At 45.6% G+C, this 21,853-nt stretch overlaps 1 protein-coding gene across 1 annotated transcript in view; it reads left to right on the top strand.

The window, feature by feature from the left end:
• The first annotated feature begins 5,269 nt into the window (after nucleotides 1-5,269).
• Nucleotides 5,270-21,853, top strand: part of LOC128951060 (hydrocephalus-inducing protein-like) — an 80,430-nt gene continuing 63,846 nt past the window's right edge. Inside the window, exons 1-3 of the mRNA XM_054296216.1 lie at nucleotides 5,270-5,418; nucleotides 7,214-7,348; nucleotides 8,779-8,957. Coding sequence (XP_054152191.1) covers nucleotides 5,350-5,418; nucleotides 7,214-7,348; nucleotides 8,779-8,957 — 383 coding nt within the window. The 5' untranslated portion in view covers nucleotides 5,270-5,349. The remainder of the gene's footprint in view (nucleotides 5,419-7,213; nucleotides 7,349-8,778; nucleotides 8,958-21,853) is intronic.

A 21,853-nucleotide genomic window follows, 5' to 3' on the forward strand; every position in this document is an offset into this window, starting at 1 on the left:
ATTTGCTGCAAATTGCCATTTAAGTATTTTCCTTTTCCTTTCCTTTCCTTCAGAATGCTTTAGTAGTAGAGGTAGGTAATGACTGAAGGAGGTGTGGAATGACACAGATTTTTTTTTCTCCCTTCTTTTCAAAATAATACATATTACATATAATAATTAAGGATGTTACTGTGCTGCCAGGTTGGTATGCTCTAATTTTATCCACTGGCAGTCTGGATTTCCTTTCAAACTTGAAGGATAATTTATTTTTTTATCTCTTTCAGGACATTATTGAGACTGGTAGAACAATGAAAGCTCTGCTTTCACAAATAAAAGACACGAAACCAAGGATGGTAAAAGGTATATTCTTGTAAGGTGTAAGGATAAAGCCCCTAACTAACATACTCAAAACATTTGGGTGAATAGTCAGTGTATGCTGACAGGTGCTTGTTTTGCTTGAAGTTTGGAGTGGGAGGAAGCAAATGCAGGAAGTAATCCTTATCCAGCTGCTGAAAAATTAAGTGTTAAACTGGGAAATTTACCTGTGCACTACCATCTTCACTGCTCGAATTATTAAAAAAAAAGATTTTATGGCTCTTTCCATGTAGTCCATAAAGTCTGATGCATTCCCTGTTTCTTACTTGATGTTTGAAGGAAATTCATCTCTTTCCATAGGTTTTCTAACACCACCTCAGTTGCCTCAATACTAGAATGACAACACTCTGAAGATTTCTTAATACCCTCAACCACAGAGGTTTCCAGAATCTAAGAGTCTGTCAGCACTGGGAAGATGACTTCAAGTAGCATTCTAGATCTGCTTTTAGTAGATCTCTAAAGAAATTTTGTGGAATATCCCTGTGTGTGTCAGGTAACCACAATGCTTTACAATTACAGTTGCTTTAAGCATCAGTTCTTCAGACAGTCCTTCTAGTGACTGTCCACGAGGTTCTCAGTTTCTTCTGAAGTGCTCAGGCAAAGCAAGAATAGATGTAATTTTGCAGAAGAGATTTTCCTTTTCTCCCTCCCTCCCCACTCAAATCATTACCAGCCACTTGGACATGCTTTCCCCTCTGTGCTGTTTTATGTCCATTGCTGCATGGAAGGGCAAAGAGCTGAGACACAGGACTGAAGGGAGCTGAATACAAAGTTGAGCCACTCAGACATAAAGCCAGTCAGACCAGAGCCACTCAGACATAAAGACCAGAGCCTTTGCCTCTCCCTGCACTACAAGGCTGAACACCACTTCTTTCTGTGCAATAATCTCACTGTTTTAATTTAAGTGCACCATTTGAGATGCTTATGAGAAGGTGTGGCAGAATGGGAGTCTAGAGCTTAGAGCAAGGCATTTTAAAAACCAACCTTCTCTGCTCTGCCTTACAGCCTGCTCCTTCAAAGGACATGTCAGAGTCCAGGTAACAGACCAGACTGTAAGTATCATGTTTTTCTCGGGGTTTCTTTTCCTATATTTTCCAAAATAGTCCTGCAATTTCACTTCAGGCAGCACATCTGACAACTGGCCCACAAGTTTCATGAAGGCCAAGAGAAATGGAGAGAAACTACATAAAAAGCTAATGACCAGGTATCCTGAGACCTCATGACCACCTTGTTCTTTTCCCCTGGTTGGCCTGAGTGCAGGTTTAGCTCTTCGATATACAAATTTAACTATTTAGATAGCAAAACCAGATCAAACCTTAACGGTGTTTTGCTTTGCTTTGACCCTAGAGGACATTTGTTTTGACTCCACATTATTAAACTTGTTTCCAAACTGAAAAGTCCTGCTGAATCACAGTTCATCTACTTTCACTCAAGTAAAATCTCACTCCGTGTCTCCTCTCCCAGGACTAACTCATCACTAGGTTTTAAACAATTATTATGTTAATAAAAATCATTCTCTTAACTCCTTAATTACATTACAGACATGGGAATGGTTTAGATTCTAACCTCTGTCATCAATTTACAGCTCAGATTCTTAAGAAAGCACCCTGAAGGAGATGATGCCTATTCCTCTCAGCTCAAGTATGTGTTGAATCCCAACTGTGCATTTAAAAGCTACTTACACCACTGAAGTATGAAAAGAACTGTATTTTCTTACTGAGCCAGGCTTTGAAACTCCAGGTAAATTTGTGGTTGGATATGCTCTTGACACTAATGACTACTTCAGAGATTTAAATTGAGTTGGTAATGCAATATAGGTGCATTAGAAATGTTTGTGCTTCACTGTTTCATAATTCATAATTCTACTCCACAAGTCTCATGGCTCAGCCTTGCTGCAGGACATTCTGAACCTCCAGCATTGGTGAGCAGCATACAATCTGCGGCCCCATCTGAAAATAAAATAACTTGTAATTTGACTTTAATTGGATATTTGTCTGTCTTAGCTCAATCCTATGTTGCTCTTCTGTCACCAAGTCCTTAAAGCAGCCGTGCAGGCACTCTGTGGGAAGGTTTTCCACACACTTCTGGATAACATGGCTGTAAGATCTCTCTTCCCTTATTCCATGACAGCTTCCTTAGGCTGCACAGAGTAGTTGACTTAGAAACATCATAAATTAATAGGGTTGGTCTTTTTTCCTGCCTTTGTTTTCAAAAGTACTTACTTAATTCTGGTTAACTCAGAAAGTTTTTCATTTCTAAGTCTTTATACTAAGACAAACCAGTTCTGCTGAAGACACAATCAGTCTGTGCTATTGCTCAGTAGCATGAAGGTGTATGCAGTAATTTACAAACCTAAGTTCTTTAGAATATATAAAGCTATATATTACAGATAAACTTGGAAAGAATATTAAAATCTCAAATTTACTGCAAGGAAACTTGCAACAGTTATGGTTCTAGTGGTTTTTTATTACAATGCTGGGGATATAACTGAAAATCAGTCTTGCATTTCATTTGAAGATAGAGGTTGATAAATATTGTAGGTTATTTTTTTTCCTTTTAGCACATCTGTGTTCTGAATGTTATGAATAAGAAGCTTGTCTAGGCCAATATTCAAGCAGCAATCAATTTATTATTTAATATGGTAAGGTATGAGCAGTACAGCGCTGGGTACAGTGGGGGAAGTTTTCCCTCCAACTGCACACTGATAATTGATGGTTACAGGTATTTATAGGGGTACTCATCAGCTTTTTTTTTTCAACAGTTTCAAATTTTTACTCATTAGCAATTTTTATTCCAAATTATTACATCACAATTCTATACACTATTGTGATTTTAATTTCTCAGGATGTATCTCGAAGGATTATCCCCAGATGGTGACGGTCCAGTTTCCGAAAGAAGAAAGACGAATCCCATCTGGTGGGGTCCAGCTCCCCAGATGTGTGTCCACCTTTTAATTGCAGAGACTCTAAATCTCATAACAGTGATGTCCAGCTTCCCTTTGGTCGAAACCATAAACCCTTGAGGTGATGTTCATCTTCCTTTCTCAAGCTGTTTTTCTCTGCTTCAATAAGGCATGAGATAAGCATATTTCCTTTATATATATTCCAAAGCTATAGTTTCAAGGATGCAAGTAATATTCTAAAATTATACTTCAAAAGGTTGTTATTGCAGAGCTTTTTATGGATTAAATGCAGGCAAAAAGCAACATCTTTAACACTTTAATTCCAATGCTCCTAAATCATCTAGGGTTAATTTGCAAACAAAAGATAGGTTCAAAGGCCTTTTTCCATGCTTTAGTCTCCTCAGTAATTATTAGAATTCACAGCTCTCCCATTGTCGGGGTCCACACATTTCGCATTCACAACTACACACATCGCCTGTTTGTACCTGACACGAAACACAGCTTTGTATTTCACATGAAAGAGAATGCCAAAGAGAAATACAGGATGTGATCATGTCAATCTTCCGGAGCACTAATTCCTGGCTGCTGATTAGGTGATCAACCATGACACCAGGAAATTAATGCTGCTCCTTGTGTGTCCCTAAGAACCAGAAGCTACATCTTACTGCCCAGGACCTGCAGCTCGCTGGTTCCCACTTGTACTATGCGCTGACCACCAGCTGTTGAGCCCCTGGCTTTTTCCCGTTGTGGAGGAGCAGCCTGGCGCTGGGGGCAAGGGTCTGGCAACATCGAGCGCTGCCACCGCGCACCGCCACATTCCAGGCCCCCACTGCTTGTGTCTCTGCAGTGACAGCAGTGTGGCTGGAGAAGGCAGACAAAGCAGGGCAGAGTTTTCTCCAAGCAATGTCTCTGCTGCAGAAGCATTTGCTGTTGTTGCCTCATCATTCCAGATGTGCCTCTACAATGGTATTAAATAAGATAGCAATAAATACAAGAAAGCACCCATTTAAAACACATGGAAAAAGGAGATAACAACTCTACTTTTACCCAAGTCACTGAGAAAACAACTGAACCTTATCCTCATACAGCATTCATGTCATTTGTCTTTTTATTTTTGCCTTTCCCTCTGTTTGAAACACACTAATTTTTAAGTACAATCAAAGGGGACAAAATCATTGATGCAAAAGAAAATGGTTTATTAGTAACGATTCAGCTGAGCCAGGCATGTCATCCTCCCCATTAGCCAAGCACACACACACACCCCCTCTGAGAAAATGGCAATCTTTGTATCCCCTTTGTACCCGGCTGGGGAGGTCCCTGTGCCCTTTGCCACTGGATGGGCACTCAGGAGCTTCCATTCTCTACTGAGCACCAACTTTTCTGTCCCCTCCCCTCTCATCCTCCTTCCTTTCGGTCGGGTCTTAATCCCCGTCCCTCTCGCTGCAACACCCAACAAACCAACCTGAACAAATCCAAACCACAAACAACACAGAACCAGCAAATTCCATTCTTTTGCTTAATAACCTTTTGTCTTCAGCAAAATATCACCTCATCTCTCACACCTGCTCTGGTACTGTTCTCTTCTTACTGATGTCTATGTTCTAGAGCAAAAAAGGTATTTGCAGTTGTGTGGGCCTGGGTTTCCCTGTCTCAGAGTAAAGGACATCCCAAAATTGTTTCCCATAGAGTCTCCTGTATATTCATGGGTTTTACTTACTCCATGAGTGCTCAGTCAGTGCCCCAGAGCTCTGTGACCACATGGGCACAGGGCTGTGTTTTAGGAAAGTGCTGCCTGGCATTCTGGAGAAAGAAACCTGGAGAAATCCATGCCAAAAGAGCAGCTTGGCTTGAGCCTGCTCTGTGTGGCCCAGCAGCTGTGGATCAGCTCAGAGCAGAGGTGGGTGAGCCACTGTTTGCCCAGTGTGGGCTGGGCAGACATGCTCCCCCAGAGTCTGTACTTCACTGGGGATCAGTGGAAGGGATCCTTGATGAACCTTCCTCCCAGCAGCTGAAGCTCTCCCTCCTCTCTCTCGCCTCTCCAGTCGTCAACAGGTGCCCTGAAACCGAGCTCGTTTGAGGTTTCCCCACCAGAGATGGTATTTGAGAACATTGTCGCTCATGAGGTTTATGAGATGGCGCTGTCTCTCATGAATAAGGACAAGGTAAGTGCTGGGACGTGAGGCTTTAATACTGTGCTGGAAGAGGAGAGTGCTGTCATTCCCCCAGTGTACAGCAAAGCAAGTTATCTGCTGCAGCACATGCAGAAGAAAATGTCTCAGCACCTTTGTTCTGCAAGATGGTGGAAGTCTTCCTGTGCTGGGAATTGTCCCCAGATTTTGGCCATGTGTTGATGGTATCTATGCCAAAGGAGTTTCCTTCTCTGGAAAGCTCTGCATTGATCGGAATGTTGAGGCCTGTACAGTTCTTACCTGCTCTCATGCTTTGCCTCGAGTCTGTACCACATCCTGTATCTTCTTGGTTAATCTTGGCTCCTGGTAGGAATCTCTGCCTCTCTCAGCCACTTTGGCTCCCTCTGTGCAGCTCACAGGCAAAGCTCAGGGGCTGAGCCTTCTGCACTTTAGGCTGGAATCCCTTCTCATTAATGGCATTGGCACTGCAGGAACCGTGTTCTGCAAGAGCCCTGCAATCAGACTGAGGGAATAGAAGCAGTGGGAGGCCTTTAGGTGCCACTTGAGGCTCCTGCTCAGCTTCATCCAGCTCTGCTCAGCTTTTCCAAAAGCAACACGGTGCTCTGCTTTCCCTTTGCAGAAGCACAGCACATCCAAAGCCATGTGCTCCTGGAGGTTTGCACCTTCATGTGAAGTAATTGTGATTGTTTTGTGGTTTCTCAAGAGAGCTGAGAGGGAAAAAGTTGTAAAAGGTCAGCAGTTGTGTTCCACTGTAAAGAGGACAACTCTTTACATTCTGAATTTCAGTCAGAGAAACATTTTCTCAAGTGAGGCTTGTGCCAAGAGTGGGGTGATGGGAGGAGACAAGAGGGAGTCCAAATCATCTGGTTTAGACTTTTGGAGAGCATTTTGGTGCTCAGGGGTTGACGATATCAGTGTGCTAGAAAATGCATGTGTGCTGTGTCTATGAACCCCACAGGGCAGAACCTGGCCTGCTGGCTGCAGGCAGGAATGCCCAGCAGCCCAGCTTGCCTGCACAGGCAGCAGGAAGCCCTGGAGAGCCAAGATTGGCTTTGCGTACTGGAACCACACTGTCAGTCAGTGCTGGTCCTGTTTCTCCAGGCAGAAAATGCCTTTGAAGCCCAGAGTCAATAGGCACAGCCTGTCTGTGTTTCTGTCACTTTTGGCAAGCTGATTGCTTTCATGGTTTTATGATTCCTCCTTGCTGCTTTACTGCCCATTTAAATTCTCTTTGTCATCTGCTTTTTTTTAGGGATTGTCTTGCTGTGTTCATTCCTTCTTTTGCTTTTCAGGTTTGCTTTTATTCCCAGTAAGGCCACAGTGTTTGGTCTCCTGTCTTGCTGCTCTGCCTGCCTGACTCTGTCCCCAGAAGGTCCCTACCCAACCCTGATCTGCTAGAAGGGAATTTCTCCCTTCCCCCACAACAATGGGCTGGTTTGCTTTTAGGTAGCACATTCCCCCTCTGGAACATGACAACTTCATGGCTGTGTGCAGGCAGAAGCCAGCAGGTTTTTTGGCCTTGTTGAATATGCAGGTGACTTGGTTCAGGTGCTGTGTCTCCATCCTGCTGGTGCTGACCTGCTTGGCCCTTCCTTCCCAGCAGGCACTGCCCTACTGCCCCTGGCCAAAATGCTGGAGCCAGAGAGAAGGGGTTCAAGTTCAGCCTTGTGAATGATGTGCCTGTGCCTGCTCAGCTGAAAGTGCTTTGGGAAAGGCGCCAAGGAGGGATGTCACCAGGGCACGGACAGGGCTCCTCTCGTCCTGTTTCCACAAGTGGCCAAGTCATCATTTCCTGTCTTTGCTGCAGTTTCCTCAGGTGGTGAAGGTCTCCATGGAGAGCTCACCTTACTTCCAGCTCATGAGCTCCAACAACGCGTACCGTGTCGTGCTGCCGGGCACCTCTGTCCCTGTGCGCGTCCGCTTCACCCCTGACGAGAGCAAGGTGAGGCTGGAGGAGCCAAAGCACACAATGATCTCCACAGCCATTGTTTTCCCTGCACTCTGGCTCCAGCCCATTGCATGCTGCGAGCTGGGCTCCAGGTGTGGGCAGGCAGCCTGCAGCAGCCAGTCACACCTTGGCACTGCTGGCAGGCACTGCAGCCAGGCCTGACAGGCTCTGCTTCCCCTCCCTGCACATCCCTGAGCATTGCCAAGGGAAGATGCACAGGAAACAGGATGAAAAGGACAGAGTAGTGTTGACAGATGTTCAGCCATCTCTAGGTCCAGTGGAAGGGGTTTCATTCTGGTGGAAAACACCAGAGGAACAAAGAGGTCAGAGAGCTTTCCTCCTTCCTGACTGACAACAGCTTCCCTGCCTGCCCCTGGGCTGGAGCAAAGCCGGTGCTTTTTCACCCCCTCTGTTGTGCAGCCTTGCAGCTGTGCTGTCCCAGAGCACAAGTGAGCATGGCACAGCTGCAGGGCCAGGGCAGAGGATGTGCTGTGCCCGTGAGCCCGGCCTGGCACAGGCACACTGGGCTCTGGGTGCCCTTGGTCAGCAGCAGGTTGCTGAGCTGCAGGGGACTTGGACACCTGCCTGCAGGAGCTCGTGTAGGGCAGGTACAAGCTACAGGCAGAGCTGTGAGCCCAGAGCCCGTGGCAGTGACACTGCTGGGGCTCTGTCTTCATGTCTGTCCCTGTGCTTGCTCTGTCAGCTGGCACCCGTTCCGTGCCCAAGGTGCTTCTGCATGGAGGTTTGAACAGCAGTGCTGAGGCCCTGGCAAGTCTGATCTCAGTGCTGGCATCTGGAGGGTTCATGTTCTGATCTGGAGGCTTGTTCATACAGAAGGGTTGAGGGCATGGCATGGAAGGGAGGAAGCCTTGCAGGGAAACAAAGAGAGGCCCTTTCCAACAGCATCCTGCTACCTCTTAGCACTGTTCTTCTCCTGACTTGGTTGGACAGGCAAAGTTAGAGGGGAGTTGTGAGCCAACTGATGTTTCTGCACCAGGCCAGAGGTGCAGCATGTCTTCTCATCCAGCTGTTTTCTCATCTTCCTTTTGCTGCTTGAACACTTTGACCTATTCTCAGACAGTGGGAATATAGAAACCTAAAGAGCAATGTCCTGTGTTCCCCAGCTCCATGTTCCTTAGAAGGGACTTAGGAACTGTTTAACATTATTAAAATTTAGAGTAAAAATTATGGTGACCTAGGGTAGTTCTCTGTATGACCCAAGTGACACAAGAGCTTAATGCCACAGAGACAGGCTTTGCAAAGTGCACTTGTGTCTTTAAAATGTGACATAGTAGTAGAACTTAGTGTTCATTTTAGAGTGGGATAGGTAAATTGATGCCCTTGAAGGGTTATAGAAATGGTTTTTCTTCTGCCATGGGGATGGCACTAAATGTCCTGTGCTGAGCCAGTTTCTTTTCCAGCAGGATTATTCCCACGAGTTCGTCTGCGTCACTGCAAGGGAAAGGATTGTTGTGCCAATTGTGGCCATTGGTGCCCGAGCTGTGCTGGACTTCCCTGCCCAGCTGGACTTCTCCAAGTGTCCAGTCAAGGTCAGCACCCAGCAGACTCTGCTGGTGCGCAATGTCGGTAACCTGAAAGCTCGGTACCAGCTGAGCATGCAGAGGTGAGGCAGCTCATCTGTCCCTGTGCAAACACCTTTGGGTGAGAGCAGAGTTGGGAAAGAGCATTGCAGCTGCTGCCCTGCAGCCTGGCTGGAAGGGAGCAGCATGGATGGCATCTGCTCTTACTTTCAGTGGCCTTTGGGCTTTCTCTGTCCCAAATTTCCTGGAGGGTGCTGGAACATGTTAGTAGCTGCCTTGCACCCTCCTGAGCACAAGCAGCTTCTGAAATGCCTACTCACTACTGTCAGCCAAATAGACCCATTCTCTGGGAGGACACAAGCACGTGGCTTTCCAGTGGTCCTCTCATGAGATGCCCAACATGAGCTGTGCTGCAGGCAGCCAGTGCAGTTCCTGTTACTTAAAGCTGATCTGATTACCCTTGTCAGCTGAGGGCATCAGTCACCTCTTCTGTTCCATGATGAACCTTTGAAAGACAGTTTAAAATTTCAAACAGATGATTTAAATCTCTGAATAAGGTTGTGCCCCTTCCATTGAGATTTCTTTTTAAATACTCTGAAGTTCCTGTGTTTCTGCTGTTTTTTCTGTTTGTTTTGTGTTAAATGTTTGCCAAAAGATCATGCATTCTTCATTGATGAAGGTTGAGCTCTTGTGATGCCTCTCCATATACCACATGCCCATAGGGACATGCACAGGTCTATAGGAAATAGGAGACATTTAGTGAATATGTGAAAAGCAATTGGGCTCATTTAGAAGGTGAAGGTATAGAATAACTTTTGCTGGAGGGGACCTCTGGAAATCATCTGAGCAGACACACTGCTTAAAGCAAGAGCAGTGTCTGGGGGTTGCAAGGTGCCGTTGGGAGATCTGGACCTGTCTTTAGATGCCACACAAGTAAACAAACATACCAATGGACCTAGTTAAAAAGCAGGTGAAAACAACCTATTAAAACCCCCTCCATATCTTATCTTTTCTGCCTGTCAGGTGCAGTAGTGATTCATTGAGAGGATGGATCTAAGAGGATGAGAAGTATCTTAAGGAACAGCTCACAATTAACAAATAAAAGGCCAAAATTTAGCTTGCCAGCCCCATCTCTCAGCAGTGGTTTTCATTTGGTTATTACAGTGTCAGGGATGTCTCCTTCACAGCTCTTCTAGCTGTGGGCTCAGGGAACAGTTTAGTGATGCTGGCTGAAATTCAGAGGAGTAGAGCTTGTGTCCTTGGGTCTAGGGGAGCCAGGTGTGTGTGAGAGATGAGTGCTCCAGCAGGAAGAGAGGAGTCTGGTGCGTACAGCCCAGGGACGGAGGAGATGCAGGGGCTGAATTGGAGTCAGTTTTTCAATCCTGACGACTGAGTCCTGGACTTGGCTGGATCCTCTTCTCCTGATAATTTGAAAAGAAGAAGACACCTTCTTTCTCAGGCAAGCCCTGAAGTCACCCCCAGGAATGTTATTCCCATCCAGCCACCTGAGGGCGGGAGCATGGGAGCATGTAAACATGGGGCAGGAGTGGGAAGGGAATGGAATGGAAGGTAGTGCTGAAGCCTGGCCAGGGATTCCCTAACTGGCAGCTTCTCTGTTCTGATGAAATTTCTGGCCAAAGACTAAGAACAGAATGCTGTGCCTTGCCCCCAGCAGGCCCTGATCCCCCCAGCCCCAGCAGAGCTGCAGCAGTGCTGGCATCAGTCCCGGGGCAGATGCAGGAGCACGAGTGTCGGATTTTCGGCTGTTTAGATGGTCTGGAAAGGCCCGAGGTGGCCTTGGGCTGCCCGCGCTCCAAAGGATGAGAAGGGACTTCAGATCTTTTCTCAGTCTCGGTGTTTATTAATTGCTTATCTAAAAGATTTTCTCTTGGCCTGACAGAGTTCTGCTCAGCAGTCAGCCATGGGCACACACTGTGAGCCCCTGGGGCGGCCACCTGTCTTTATACTCAGAGTTACGTATACAATATTTATCATTTTTCTCCAATACCCTCTACCCTTATTAACCAGTGCACTTTTGGTAAGGACCAATCCCAAAGTGCCAACATCACCACAGAAGATGGAGGCCAAGAAGAAGAAGAAGAAGGAGAAGGGCACGCCCCAATTCCTCCATCTTACTTCTCTAGACCCCCCTGTACAGAAATCTTAAACCCTGTATCTCACACTCCAATTAACTTATCCCTTCACCATTCACCCCGGTGAAATCCTCCTATCCTCATACTGATGTTGTCTCCCATGTGGGATCAAAGTCCAGCCACCAGACATTTCTGGCAACATTCCAGGACTCCCGAGCCCCCCAGGGGTGGTCTTGGTCACCCTGCACCCCAGTCCTGAGAGGCTGAGATCCCACATCTCCCCCTTCTGTTTGCACCAAGAAGATCTCTTTTGTTTTTATGTGAAAACCCCAAAATCCTTAGTTTCTTTTTATTTCTCTTCCGGGTCGTTTTTCGCAGTCTGAGTCTCGACTTCTGTCTGAGTACTCGTCTCTTTGTTTCTTGGATCAGCGTTCTCGTGTTCTCGCGTTCGGAATGGCTTCACGTGCCGCGCCGACACCCACTTCAGACCTCGATCTGTGGAAATACAAGCAAAACCCTTGCCCCAAGTGATTAGTTTGAAAGGACCCTCTATTTGTCCTGTCTCTGGGTTTCTGATCAAAACTAAAGGATTTTCCCTTAGCTTTGCCTGTGTGTTGTTTAGAAAATGTCTCACGATCGGTGGATTAGGTTCCGAGGATGAGCTATTTAGGAAATTCAGCACGTACAGTGCTGTGGAGGATTTTATTAAGAGTTGGTTAGCTGAGAAAGGCCATACTGACATAATGCCGCTGGTTAAGCTGAAAGAGGGAGGTCAGCAGTCTCTGATTCAGTGACTGCTGACAAGCAAGAATGCCGGATGGCCTTGCTGCAACATGAGGAAAGGGAGGTGAGATTAGTCCTGAATATCTGCAGAATGTAACAGAAGAATAAGCCCAAGAATGTAGAAGTAGGTGTAGTTGTTGATATGTAACTAACCAATCCTGAGCTCAACTTTTGCAATATGTATGAAGCTTATTAAGAACTATATTTAACCCGCCATATTCGATCAATAAATCGGACTTGGATGAACCAACTGGTGTCTGGGTCTCCTTCCTCTGACAAATGGTGGAGAATGCGGGCAAGCACTCTGAACGTTCGCTCTCTTGGATTATAAATTCGCCACGGTCGAGGAAGTTGGGTGAGAGTCCTTGCAGCCGGGACGGTGCCGGATTTTAAAAGCACCCTTGAGGATCACAAAGGTGACTCAAGTCTCTACGTGTCGCCGGAAGCCTGGAAGGCTGCAACAGCGCGCGCTGATATATAGGTATGGATAGGCAAGCGACATACGACCTCTTCTCCTCATATTTAGAAAGGCGAGGAGTAAAAGGGGTAGATTTAAAACAGGAGTTACCAGGGTTATTAGCTTATGGTCATTCTAAAGGGATTTTTGCTAACCCACATACAGTTCATGAGATAGCAGAGTGGAAAAAGTTTGGGGATATCCTGTGGGATGCAGTGTTAGATGATGATAAGTCAGCAAAGAAATTTCGCAAGTTATGGCGGGTGGTGTATAATACGTTGCTTCAGCAGGTTTCTGAGAGAAAGGCAGCAGAAAGGGCGACAGAAGCTCATAAGAGGAATATAGGGTATGGTCGTGAGGATGATCCCTTAGCACCTTCTGTAACTCAGATACTTATGCCTAAGGGTCCCCAGCAAAATGGTGTGGAAAATTTTCCCTTAGATACAGTGGAACCATCTGCACCCTTCCTGTCAGAGGGGGAGGGCGAGTTGGACGGTGGAGGTAAGAGCAAGCCAGCTTTGCCTCCGCCGCCAGCTTCAGGCGGGTCGGATGGTGGGGGTGGGAGCAAGCCAGCTTCGCCTCCACCGCCACCTTTGCCTCCGCCGCTTCCCTCGAGTGGGCCGGCTCCCGGGGGGCCACTTCCCCCGCGCGAGTCGACTCCGGTTTCGCTGTCAGCTCCAGCAGCGGGGGGGCCGCTTCCCCCGCGCGAGCCGGCCTCAGCGGGGGGGCCGCTTTCCCCGCGCGAGTCAGCTCCTTCTCCACCGCCTTCCCCGTACGAGAACTCGGTCTCGGTACCGGAGTGCCAGCAGCATAGCACCCTTAAAGAGCCAGATCCCATCCCAGGGGCACACCGTGATCTATGGGGGGAGATGGCTAAACAGAGGAGGGAAGCTTGGGCTGCTGTGGCAAAAGAAGTAATGCAAATGGGGGATGGCGAGACGGTGGAAGTAGCTTCTAATCTTGCATGTCTGGTCACATACACACCACAGTATGATGCACAGGGGAACCTTACGCATAATATAGCGGAATATAATCCCTTAGATTGGAAGATGTTAGCTCAATTATGTTCTACGGTTAGTTTGGAGTAAAAAGTGAACCTGTTAGGCAAATGCAAGAGTGTTAGCTACTTTAGGGGCAAATTGGACTATTGAGGAAGCTTTAGAGCGAATGGCATTAATGCCAACAGCTTCACAGGCATTTATAGCAGAAACTTTAAAGGAATTAGGATTAGGGTTACAAAAGCAAGCAGAGTCTACTTAAAATCAGGTGTTAGCTGCTCAGAATCAGGTGTTAGCTGCTCTTGCTCCTCTCCGAAGCGGCTCACTGGCGGACACGCAGAGCTCGAGACCATTCATCAAGTGTTACCGATGCAGCAATGAGGGACATACGCGCCCAGACACAAGTTGCCGCCGTGACATCGGAGACATCAGCTGCTGCCGTAACATCACTGTCACCTCCTGTCTGCAACCGCAACAGCAGGGAGCCTTGGTTTGGATTTATCAGCAGCAGTAGACGTCACACTAATGATGAACCGGCCTGAGAGGATACAAACTGGAGTAAAGGGTCCTCTTATATTAAATGGATAAAGATGTGGAGCATTGTTATTAGGACGTTCTTCAATAACTATGCTGGGATTATTTGTATTACCTGGTGTTATCGATGCGGATTATACAGGGGAAATACAAATTATGGTTTACACCCTTTATCCTCCTATTAAAATAATAAAAGGACAACGCATTGCACAATTAATACCACTATCACAAATGACATCTGGTATACCATCATTTACTGGACAAACGCGGGATGAAAAGGGTTTTGGCTCTACTGGTGTTACACTTTTAACTGTGGATTTACAAAATAGACCAAAACAAAATGTGGAAATTACCCATGGGCATCAAAGCATAACCCTTTATGGATTATTGGATACAGGAGCTATTACAGCTTTTACAGATGCAGGAAAGAAATCAAGGCGTGCTGCTGTCACCTGGCAAGAAAAAGGACAATGGAAGCATCAACTTCTCACAGCAGACCCTGCAGATAGCTTACAAACTTTGGAATTGTTAGCAGTAGTATGGGCAGTGTCCAACTTACAGGAGCCTTTAAATGTGGTCACAGACTCTACGTATGTCGCAGGAGTAGTCAGACGAATAGAGGAAGCAGCAATTAAGGAAGTGAATAATAAACGATTGTATGAATTATTGATACAATTAAGGAAAGCTTTACGAGAGAGAAATGCAGTAAGGGAATGAACGTGCAGATAAATTGGTTACCCTACCCATTGATAACTCTTGTCCTATTGATAAGCATACATTGGCCAAAGAAGCACATAGTAGATATCATCAAAATGCAAAAGGATTAGCAAAGCACTTTGAGCTGAGTTTGTCAGAAGCTAAGGCTATTGTTAGAGCATGTCCAACATGTAGTTATCATAATGGTGGAATAGGTTTAGGCATTGGAGTTAATCCTCGAGGTTTAGAAATAAATGAGAAATGGCAAATGGATGTTACACATATAGCTAGATTTGGTAAAGTCAAGTGTGTGCATGTCACTATAGATACATATAGTCATTACATATGGGCTACGGCTTAGGCCGGGGAAAAAGCTACACATGTTATCAGGCACCTGTTAAGTTGCTTTGCTGTCATGGGAGTCCCAAAGAGTATCAAAACGGATAATGGTCGAGCTTATGTGAGTGCTAGGGTCCAGAAATTCTTGAATCAGTGGTCTGTTAAGCATGTGACAGGTATTCCACACTCTCCTACTGGATAGGCAATAGTGGAAAGAGCAAATGGTACCCTTAAGCAGTATAAAGCATCAAGATATAAAGGACCCACAATCATGTTTAGCTAAGGTTCTGTATGTGATCAATCGTTTATGTATTTTTGGAGAAGATGATACCCCTCCTGCGATTAAACATCATCCAAGGTCAGGTCAGAAAAATACTGAGGAGACAGAGGTCTGGGTTAGGTATAAGGACCCGAGTACAGGATTATGGGAAAAACCTGCAAAAGTATTATATTGGGGTCGGGGGTATCTTTGTGTTTCTTCACCTACAGGACCTTTGTGGGTGCCTGCTAAGTGGACTAAACCTGTTTTTGATGCAGCCTCTGGTGGACTGCCTCACGGAAGAGGACAGGGAGTGACTGGGGAAGAAACTGCTTCTAGTCCTACGACCACTACTGTTACAGCTAAAGGGACACTTGAAAGCGGTGGACAGAGCACTGACACGTCACTATCGGACGGCCCAGGAGTTGATTGGTTTTATTGACTCATTATCAACTTTTCGTTTAACAAATCCAGCAAAGGAACATTGCCTTGACTGTTACAATCCACATTGTGCTGCCTGGATAGCCCTACCTTGTGGGGGTTGTGATAGAACTTTTTGGTTAGAACAATCATTATTATGGGATTTATGGTGTCACACTTGTGAGCACGAGCACACGTGGGGTAAAAGCTGGCAAGATGAATTAAGGAGACAAACAGGGCAAAATGCATATATAGCTTTAAATCTTTATGAGTCTCCTGAACAGAAAATTCTTGCTTATTATCAATGGGAAGTACAATGTGTTGTGAATAGAATTAAGGTTCAAGGTAAATCACATATAGTCTCTGTAAGGTGTAGAAAATTAGTACCTTTAACGCAACGTTCGATTGTAGGGTCCTTCAGAGGGAATCCTGAAAGAGCACTAGACTGCTGCATTGAAAAGTTGCAAAAATTAAGTTTGCAAGTAACAGTACCAGTAAAGTTAGGAGCAGCAAAACTGAAAACAGATAAGAAAAAGAAGGTAAGATAGGGAACAACCTCATCTAAATAAGGCTATTAGTGATTGCTAATTAGTTTTCTATGATTAGGGCAATTTCACATCTATGGGACTCTGCCTTGTGGGATGCTGTAGCTCCATGGGACCCTGCTTCGTGGCATGCTATAGGTGTTGAAGAACAAGAACAGCGATTATGAGATAAGATACATTTTGTATTAAAGAAGGAGCTTGAATTGGTAGCTGTATATAGTAAGAAAGCTGAAGAGGCTTTGCAATCACCACCATTGAACTGGTTGGATTGGATCACACAGACAAATTTTAATACTGATCCTTTCCTATATACACTTCCTTGTTATGTTTGCAAAAAGGATAATAATAAGTGCTATGCTTGGGTAGCTTTGCATTGTGCTGATTGTAATAAGGTTTATTGGTACTCACAAAGATCAATAGGAAATTTATGGTGTAGACCTTGTTTTGGGAAGTGGATTCAAGATTTTGTCTGGGTTAGAGCTCTTGAGCAAAGTACTGGCCTGCCAGGAAGGGCAGGATTAGAGCTTTTTGAGAGTGCAGAACAAGTGGCTATAGCATATATTAGATGGAAGTTACAGCAAGTACTTAGAGAGCTTGAAATTACTACATCCTCATGCATCATAGCAGCTCGCTGTAAAGCTGATTTGCTTTTAAACCTACCTGATGCTATACCTGTAAGCAAAGATGCTGATTTGGAATTAGACCAGTGCATTCAAAAATTGACTCAGCCTTACAATAGACATTCTAACAAACCAGGGAAAAGACAACGAAGAAAGGAAAAACAGAGAAAGCAGAAAGAAGAATGAGGTTTGTTTTTATTATACTGCTCAATGCTGTAGCAAGTGAAGCAGTAGGAATAACGCATTTTAGTCAGCCAAGAGAGAATTTATGGGTAACACTTGCTAAACAGATTAACCAATCATCGCTTTGTCTTAGTCTTGGAGGAATTACTAATCCATTTCAAACATGCCTGGTGGGACTTCCGGTGTGGTCTCCTGGAGAATTTTGTGGTTTGATAAATAATCGAACCTTATGTATGTCTAACATGTCAAACATCACATTGCCAGTGCAGCAAGGGTATACTGCAGGTCAGAGTGATGGCTATCGCCAATGCTTACTAATCCAATCACTTAACACCTCTTTGCATTCTCCTCCTGAGGAATTGGATCTTTTTGGAAGTGCAAATGCCAGTATGCCTAACACTACAGCTGGAGGATAGTTTAGTTTCAAACCCTTGGATGTTCAAAATTTAAATCAACCTAAAGAAACATGGGCCACCTTAGATTCATCCCTGAATTTGAGTGAATTCTCTCCACAGTATTACAGTCAATGTAACAGTACAAAAATCACGGCACCAATGAAATTACCTACAGGAATATTTTTAATTTGTGGAGACAGGGCGTGGAATGGTGTACCAGCTAAGCCACAGGGTGGACCCTGTTATTTGGGAAAATTGTCCTTGTTTCACCCTAATGTATCCTTGCTAATGCAGCTCAGTCAAACATCAAACAGGAAAAAGCGTAGTATACATGACTTGGACTGCAGCCAGATAGGAGATCCAAAGTTTTGGGGTACATTCAGGCAAGTAGTAGTTTCAACTATTTTACCAGGAGGATCTGCCAATAAGGCTATAAATTTAGCAAAGCAATTAGGGTGCTGGGCAAAAAATGAGCTGAACAAGACATCCCAAATTCTGGACATGTTAACCGCAGATGTGCAGAGTGTTAACCGTGCTGTTTTGCAAAATAGAGCTGCTGTAGATTTTTTGCTCTTGGCACAAGGACATGGATGTGGAGAGTTCGAAGGAATGTGTTGCATGAATCTGTCTGATCATTCGGTGTCCATTCACACTAAGATAAAAGAATTGCAACAAGGACTTCATAATCTCAAGGAAGAAGAAGGTTTAGGAATTGACAAATGGCTTAAAAACTTAGGACTTGGGCCATGGCTGAGGAACCTTGTGATCTATGCTATAAAACTACTGGGTGTAGTTTTACTGTTTTTGCTTATTTTGCCTTGTGTCTTTAATTGCATTCAAAACATGGTCAGTCGTATGATAGCAAAAATGCAGACTAGTCTTCTTGCTCAAGAAGAAAACGGGGGAAATGTGGAGGATTTTATTAAGAGTTGGTTAGCTGAGAAAGGCCATACTGACATAATGCCGCTGGTTAAGCTGAAAGAGGGAGGTCAGCAGTCTCTGATTCAGTGACTGCTGACAAGCAAGAATGCCGGATGGCCTTGCTGCAACATGAGGAAAGGGAGGTGAGATTAGTCCTGAATATCTGCAGAATGTAACAGAAGAATAAGCCCAAGAATGTAGAAGTAGGTGTAGTTGTTGATATGTAACTAACCAATCCTGAGCTCAACTTTTGCAATATGTATGAAGCTTATTAAGAACTATATTTAACCCGCCATATTCGATCAATAAATCGGACTTGGATGAACCGACTGGTGTCTGGGTCTCCTTCCTCCGACACAGTGCCTTATTTAATTTCATGTGAGGTGTTGCCTCTGGCTCACCCCTTCTCTGTCTGTCCAGAAGGGATTTCAGGGTGTGATGTGTTCTCTCAATGATCGCCTGACCTGTGGGTGAATGTGGAATACCAAACGTGTGTCTGACACCCCGTCTTTTCAGGAATCTGTCAAGCACCCTGCCTGTATACGTTGGACCATTATCTGTTTTTATCTCCTGAGGCACACCTAATGCTGCAAATGCCTGCAGAAAATGTCGGCAAGCATGGTCTGCTGTTTCCCCAGCATGTGCTGAAGCAAAGACTGCACCTGAGAATGTATCTACAGAAACATGAACATTTTTGAGCCTCCCAAAAGATGGATATTTTGTGACATCAGCTTGCCACAACTGAAGACTTTGCAGCCCCCGCGGATTGATGGCCCCGGTAGAAGAAGGTGGCTGCACAAGCTGACAGTCTGGACAAGCACCAATGATCTCCCTCGCCTGACTCTTTGTGAGACGAAAGGACTCCATTAGCGCTTGCGCATTCTGATGAAAGAACGCATGACTCAACCTTGCCTGCTCAAAAATGTCCAGCAGTGTTTGCAAAATGGGCATTGTCAACCTGTCCGCCCGAGCATTCCCTTCCGCTAAAAATCCCGGAAGTGTCGTGTGCGCTCTAATGTGTGTGATAAAATACTCTCTTTCCCTGCTCTCTAGCAGTGTTTTCAAGCTTGTCAGGTATGAGTATAAAACCTCATTACTGACTTCTTTCAAGAGCAAACCCTCCAATCTCTTGACCACACCCGCAACATATGCGGAATCTGTCACCAGATTGAGAGGCTGTTTGAACAACTGAAATGCTCGGACAACGGCTGCCAACTCCACAATTTGTGGAGAGCCCTGAACCATCCTCACGTCTGATTCCCAATCCCCTGTCGTTGAGTCTCTCCACGTGATCACTGACTTGTGTGTCTTCCCTGAGCCATCCGTGAACACTGTGATCCCGTCCAAAGGTTCTTCACTTATTCGTGGTTTTGCTCTATAGCATATTTGCGATTGCAGTATTCTGTGCTGTGGAAAGTGGATTGTGCAAGTTCCTGGGAACGCTAACAACGCGATTAACAGGTCTTTCGATTGTTGCATTGCCCAATCGAAATAGTCTCGTTTCAGAGGTAATCTGATGACTGAGAATTCTCTTCCTGCCATTGTCAGCAACCTCGTTCTCGCCTTTATGATGATTTGTGCTGCCATCTCCAAATCTGTGAGAATCGTTTTCGCGGGCCTGTGTGGTAGGAAAATCCACTCTATGATTATCAAAGAGTCCTTTTGTGATTCATCCCATTGGAAGATCAAACCATGGAACTGCGTTTTCTTCCCCAGTACTGCCAACTGAAAAGGCAACGATGGAACAAATCGATGTGCCTGCCTTTTCTGTATCGCGTTCGTGATATTCTCCAACTCTTTTCTCGCTTCTGGCGTGAGTGTCCTGGGAGAACGAATGTCTGTGTCTCCTCTCAAGAGATCGAGTAGTGCTGGAATGTCGCTGTTTGTGATTCCCAAAACTGGTCTCATCCAGTTCGTTTCTCCCAAAAGCTGTTGCAAATCATGCAAATTGTTGACCTTTGTGCTGATCTCCACTTTTTGAGGCTTTATTGTTTTCTCTGAAATTTTCCTCCCTAGATATTTCCAAGGTGCAACCTCTTGAATCTTCGAAATGCTGATTTCCAGACCTGCCTTTTGCACTTCTGCGATCACACAGTCGCGAGCTTCTTGCAGCTCCTGTCGTGTTGATGCTGCAATGAGCAAATCATCCATGTAATGAATGATCTTCCCCTTCAGAAATTTCTTCCGTGCTGGTGCCAAAGCTCGTGCCACGTACCATTGACAGATCGTCGGAGAATTTTTTAGGCCTTGTGGAAGAACGACCCAATGGTACCGCTGCAGAGGCGTTTCCCTGTTGATACTTGGAACTGAAAAGGCAAATCTCGGAGCATCATCTGGATGGAGTGGGATACTGAAAAAACAATCCTTGAGGTCAATGACCACAAGTTGCCAATCTCTGGGAATCATCGAGACAGATGGAAGTCCCAACTGAAGTGGCCCCGTGTCTTCTATGACTTCGTTGATCTTCCTGAGATCGTGTAACAACCTCCATTTGCCCGATAACTTTTTCTTGATGACAAACACCGGAGAATTCCAAGGGCTGTCTGTTGGCTTGATGTGTCCCTTCTGCAATTGTTCTTGGACCAGGTCTTTCAAAGCACTCAATTTTTTCCGCTCAAGGGGCCACTGATCCACCCAAACTGGATCATCTGTTTTCCATGTCAGCTTCAGTGCGGCGAGTGCTGCAGTGACCCCTATTAAAAATCCATTTCGATCTTCGCGCCCCATTGTGCCAAAAGGTCCCGACCCCAGACTGTGATCGCCTTTTGGACAACAAAAGGACGAATGATCGCCGTCTTATCTCCTGGTCCCGTGACAACAACGCAATTCTCACTTTGCAGACACAGAGATGCTCCCCCGATGCCTGAGAGAGAGCCTAATGGTGCGACCAAGCTCCAATTGCGTGGCCAAAAGATGTACGATTTTACCGTTACATCCGCCCCTGTGTCGAGCATACCTCTGACCGATATTGTCCTGTCCCCACATGTCAGTTGGCACGTGAGTGTGGGTCGGTCTCGACCTGTGTGCTTCACCCATGTTGTATGTACTTCAACATGCTCATTCATAGGGAGACCTTCTTTGTCGAAGATTGACATGACCTCTCCAACTGCGTGTGGCGGCAATGCGAAGGCTCTCGCAACCACAGTATTTTCCGGTACAGTCAATGGTGGACGAAGCGCTCTTGCCAAAACTGTTAACTCTGTATTTTTGTCTGCTGAGACAACCGTTGGATAAACAATGAGTCCAATAATACTGCACTTGTCTTGTCCAATTATCAAGAAATCTTGTTTCTTGTATGAGTCCCCGTGGATACCTGTTGGTATCTCCGCATGACTTTCATCTAGAAAGCATACTAGTTTTGAAGCTGCCAATGCACACTGTGCCCCTGGTGGGAGGAGGTCTGGGTCACTGTGGAATCGACTGAGGGTTTTGCTGAGGGTATCTGCTTGTCGCTCACTGATGACTGCCCTGTCTGTTCTTGTGACACCGCCAGTACTTGTGTCTGAGCGCGCTGGCGATTTCCCGCGCTGCATTTCTCGTTTCCCGGATGCGGTAACGGATTTCGTTCCACATCTGTCCGGGAATAACATTCTTTCACAGAGTGTCTTCCTCTTCCGCACCGTGCGCAAATTGGCCTTTCTGCTTTCTGGGCTGGCGTTGGTATATGCGTTCGTGGGCAATTCCTTTTCATGTGCCCAGACTCCCCGCATCTGTA

The sequence above is a fragment of the Melozone crissalis genome, unplaced genomic scaffold, assembly GCF_028551555.1.
Source record: "Melozone crissalis strain CALT ecotype California unplaced genomic scaffold, PUWL_Pcris_2 ptg000007l_1, whole genome shotgun sequence".
NCBI classification, from domain to species: domain Eukaryota; kingdom Metazoa; phylum Chordata; class Aves; order Passeriformes; family Passerellidae; genus Melozone; species Melozone crissalis.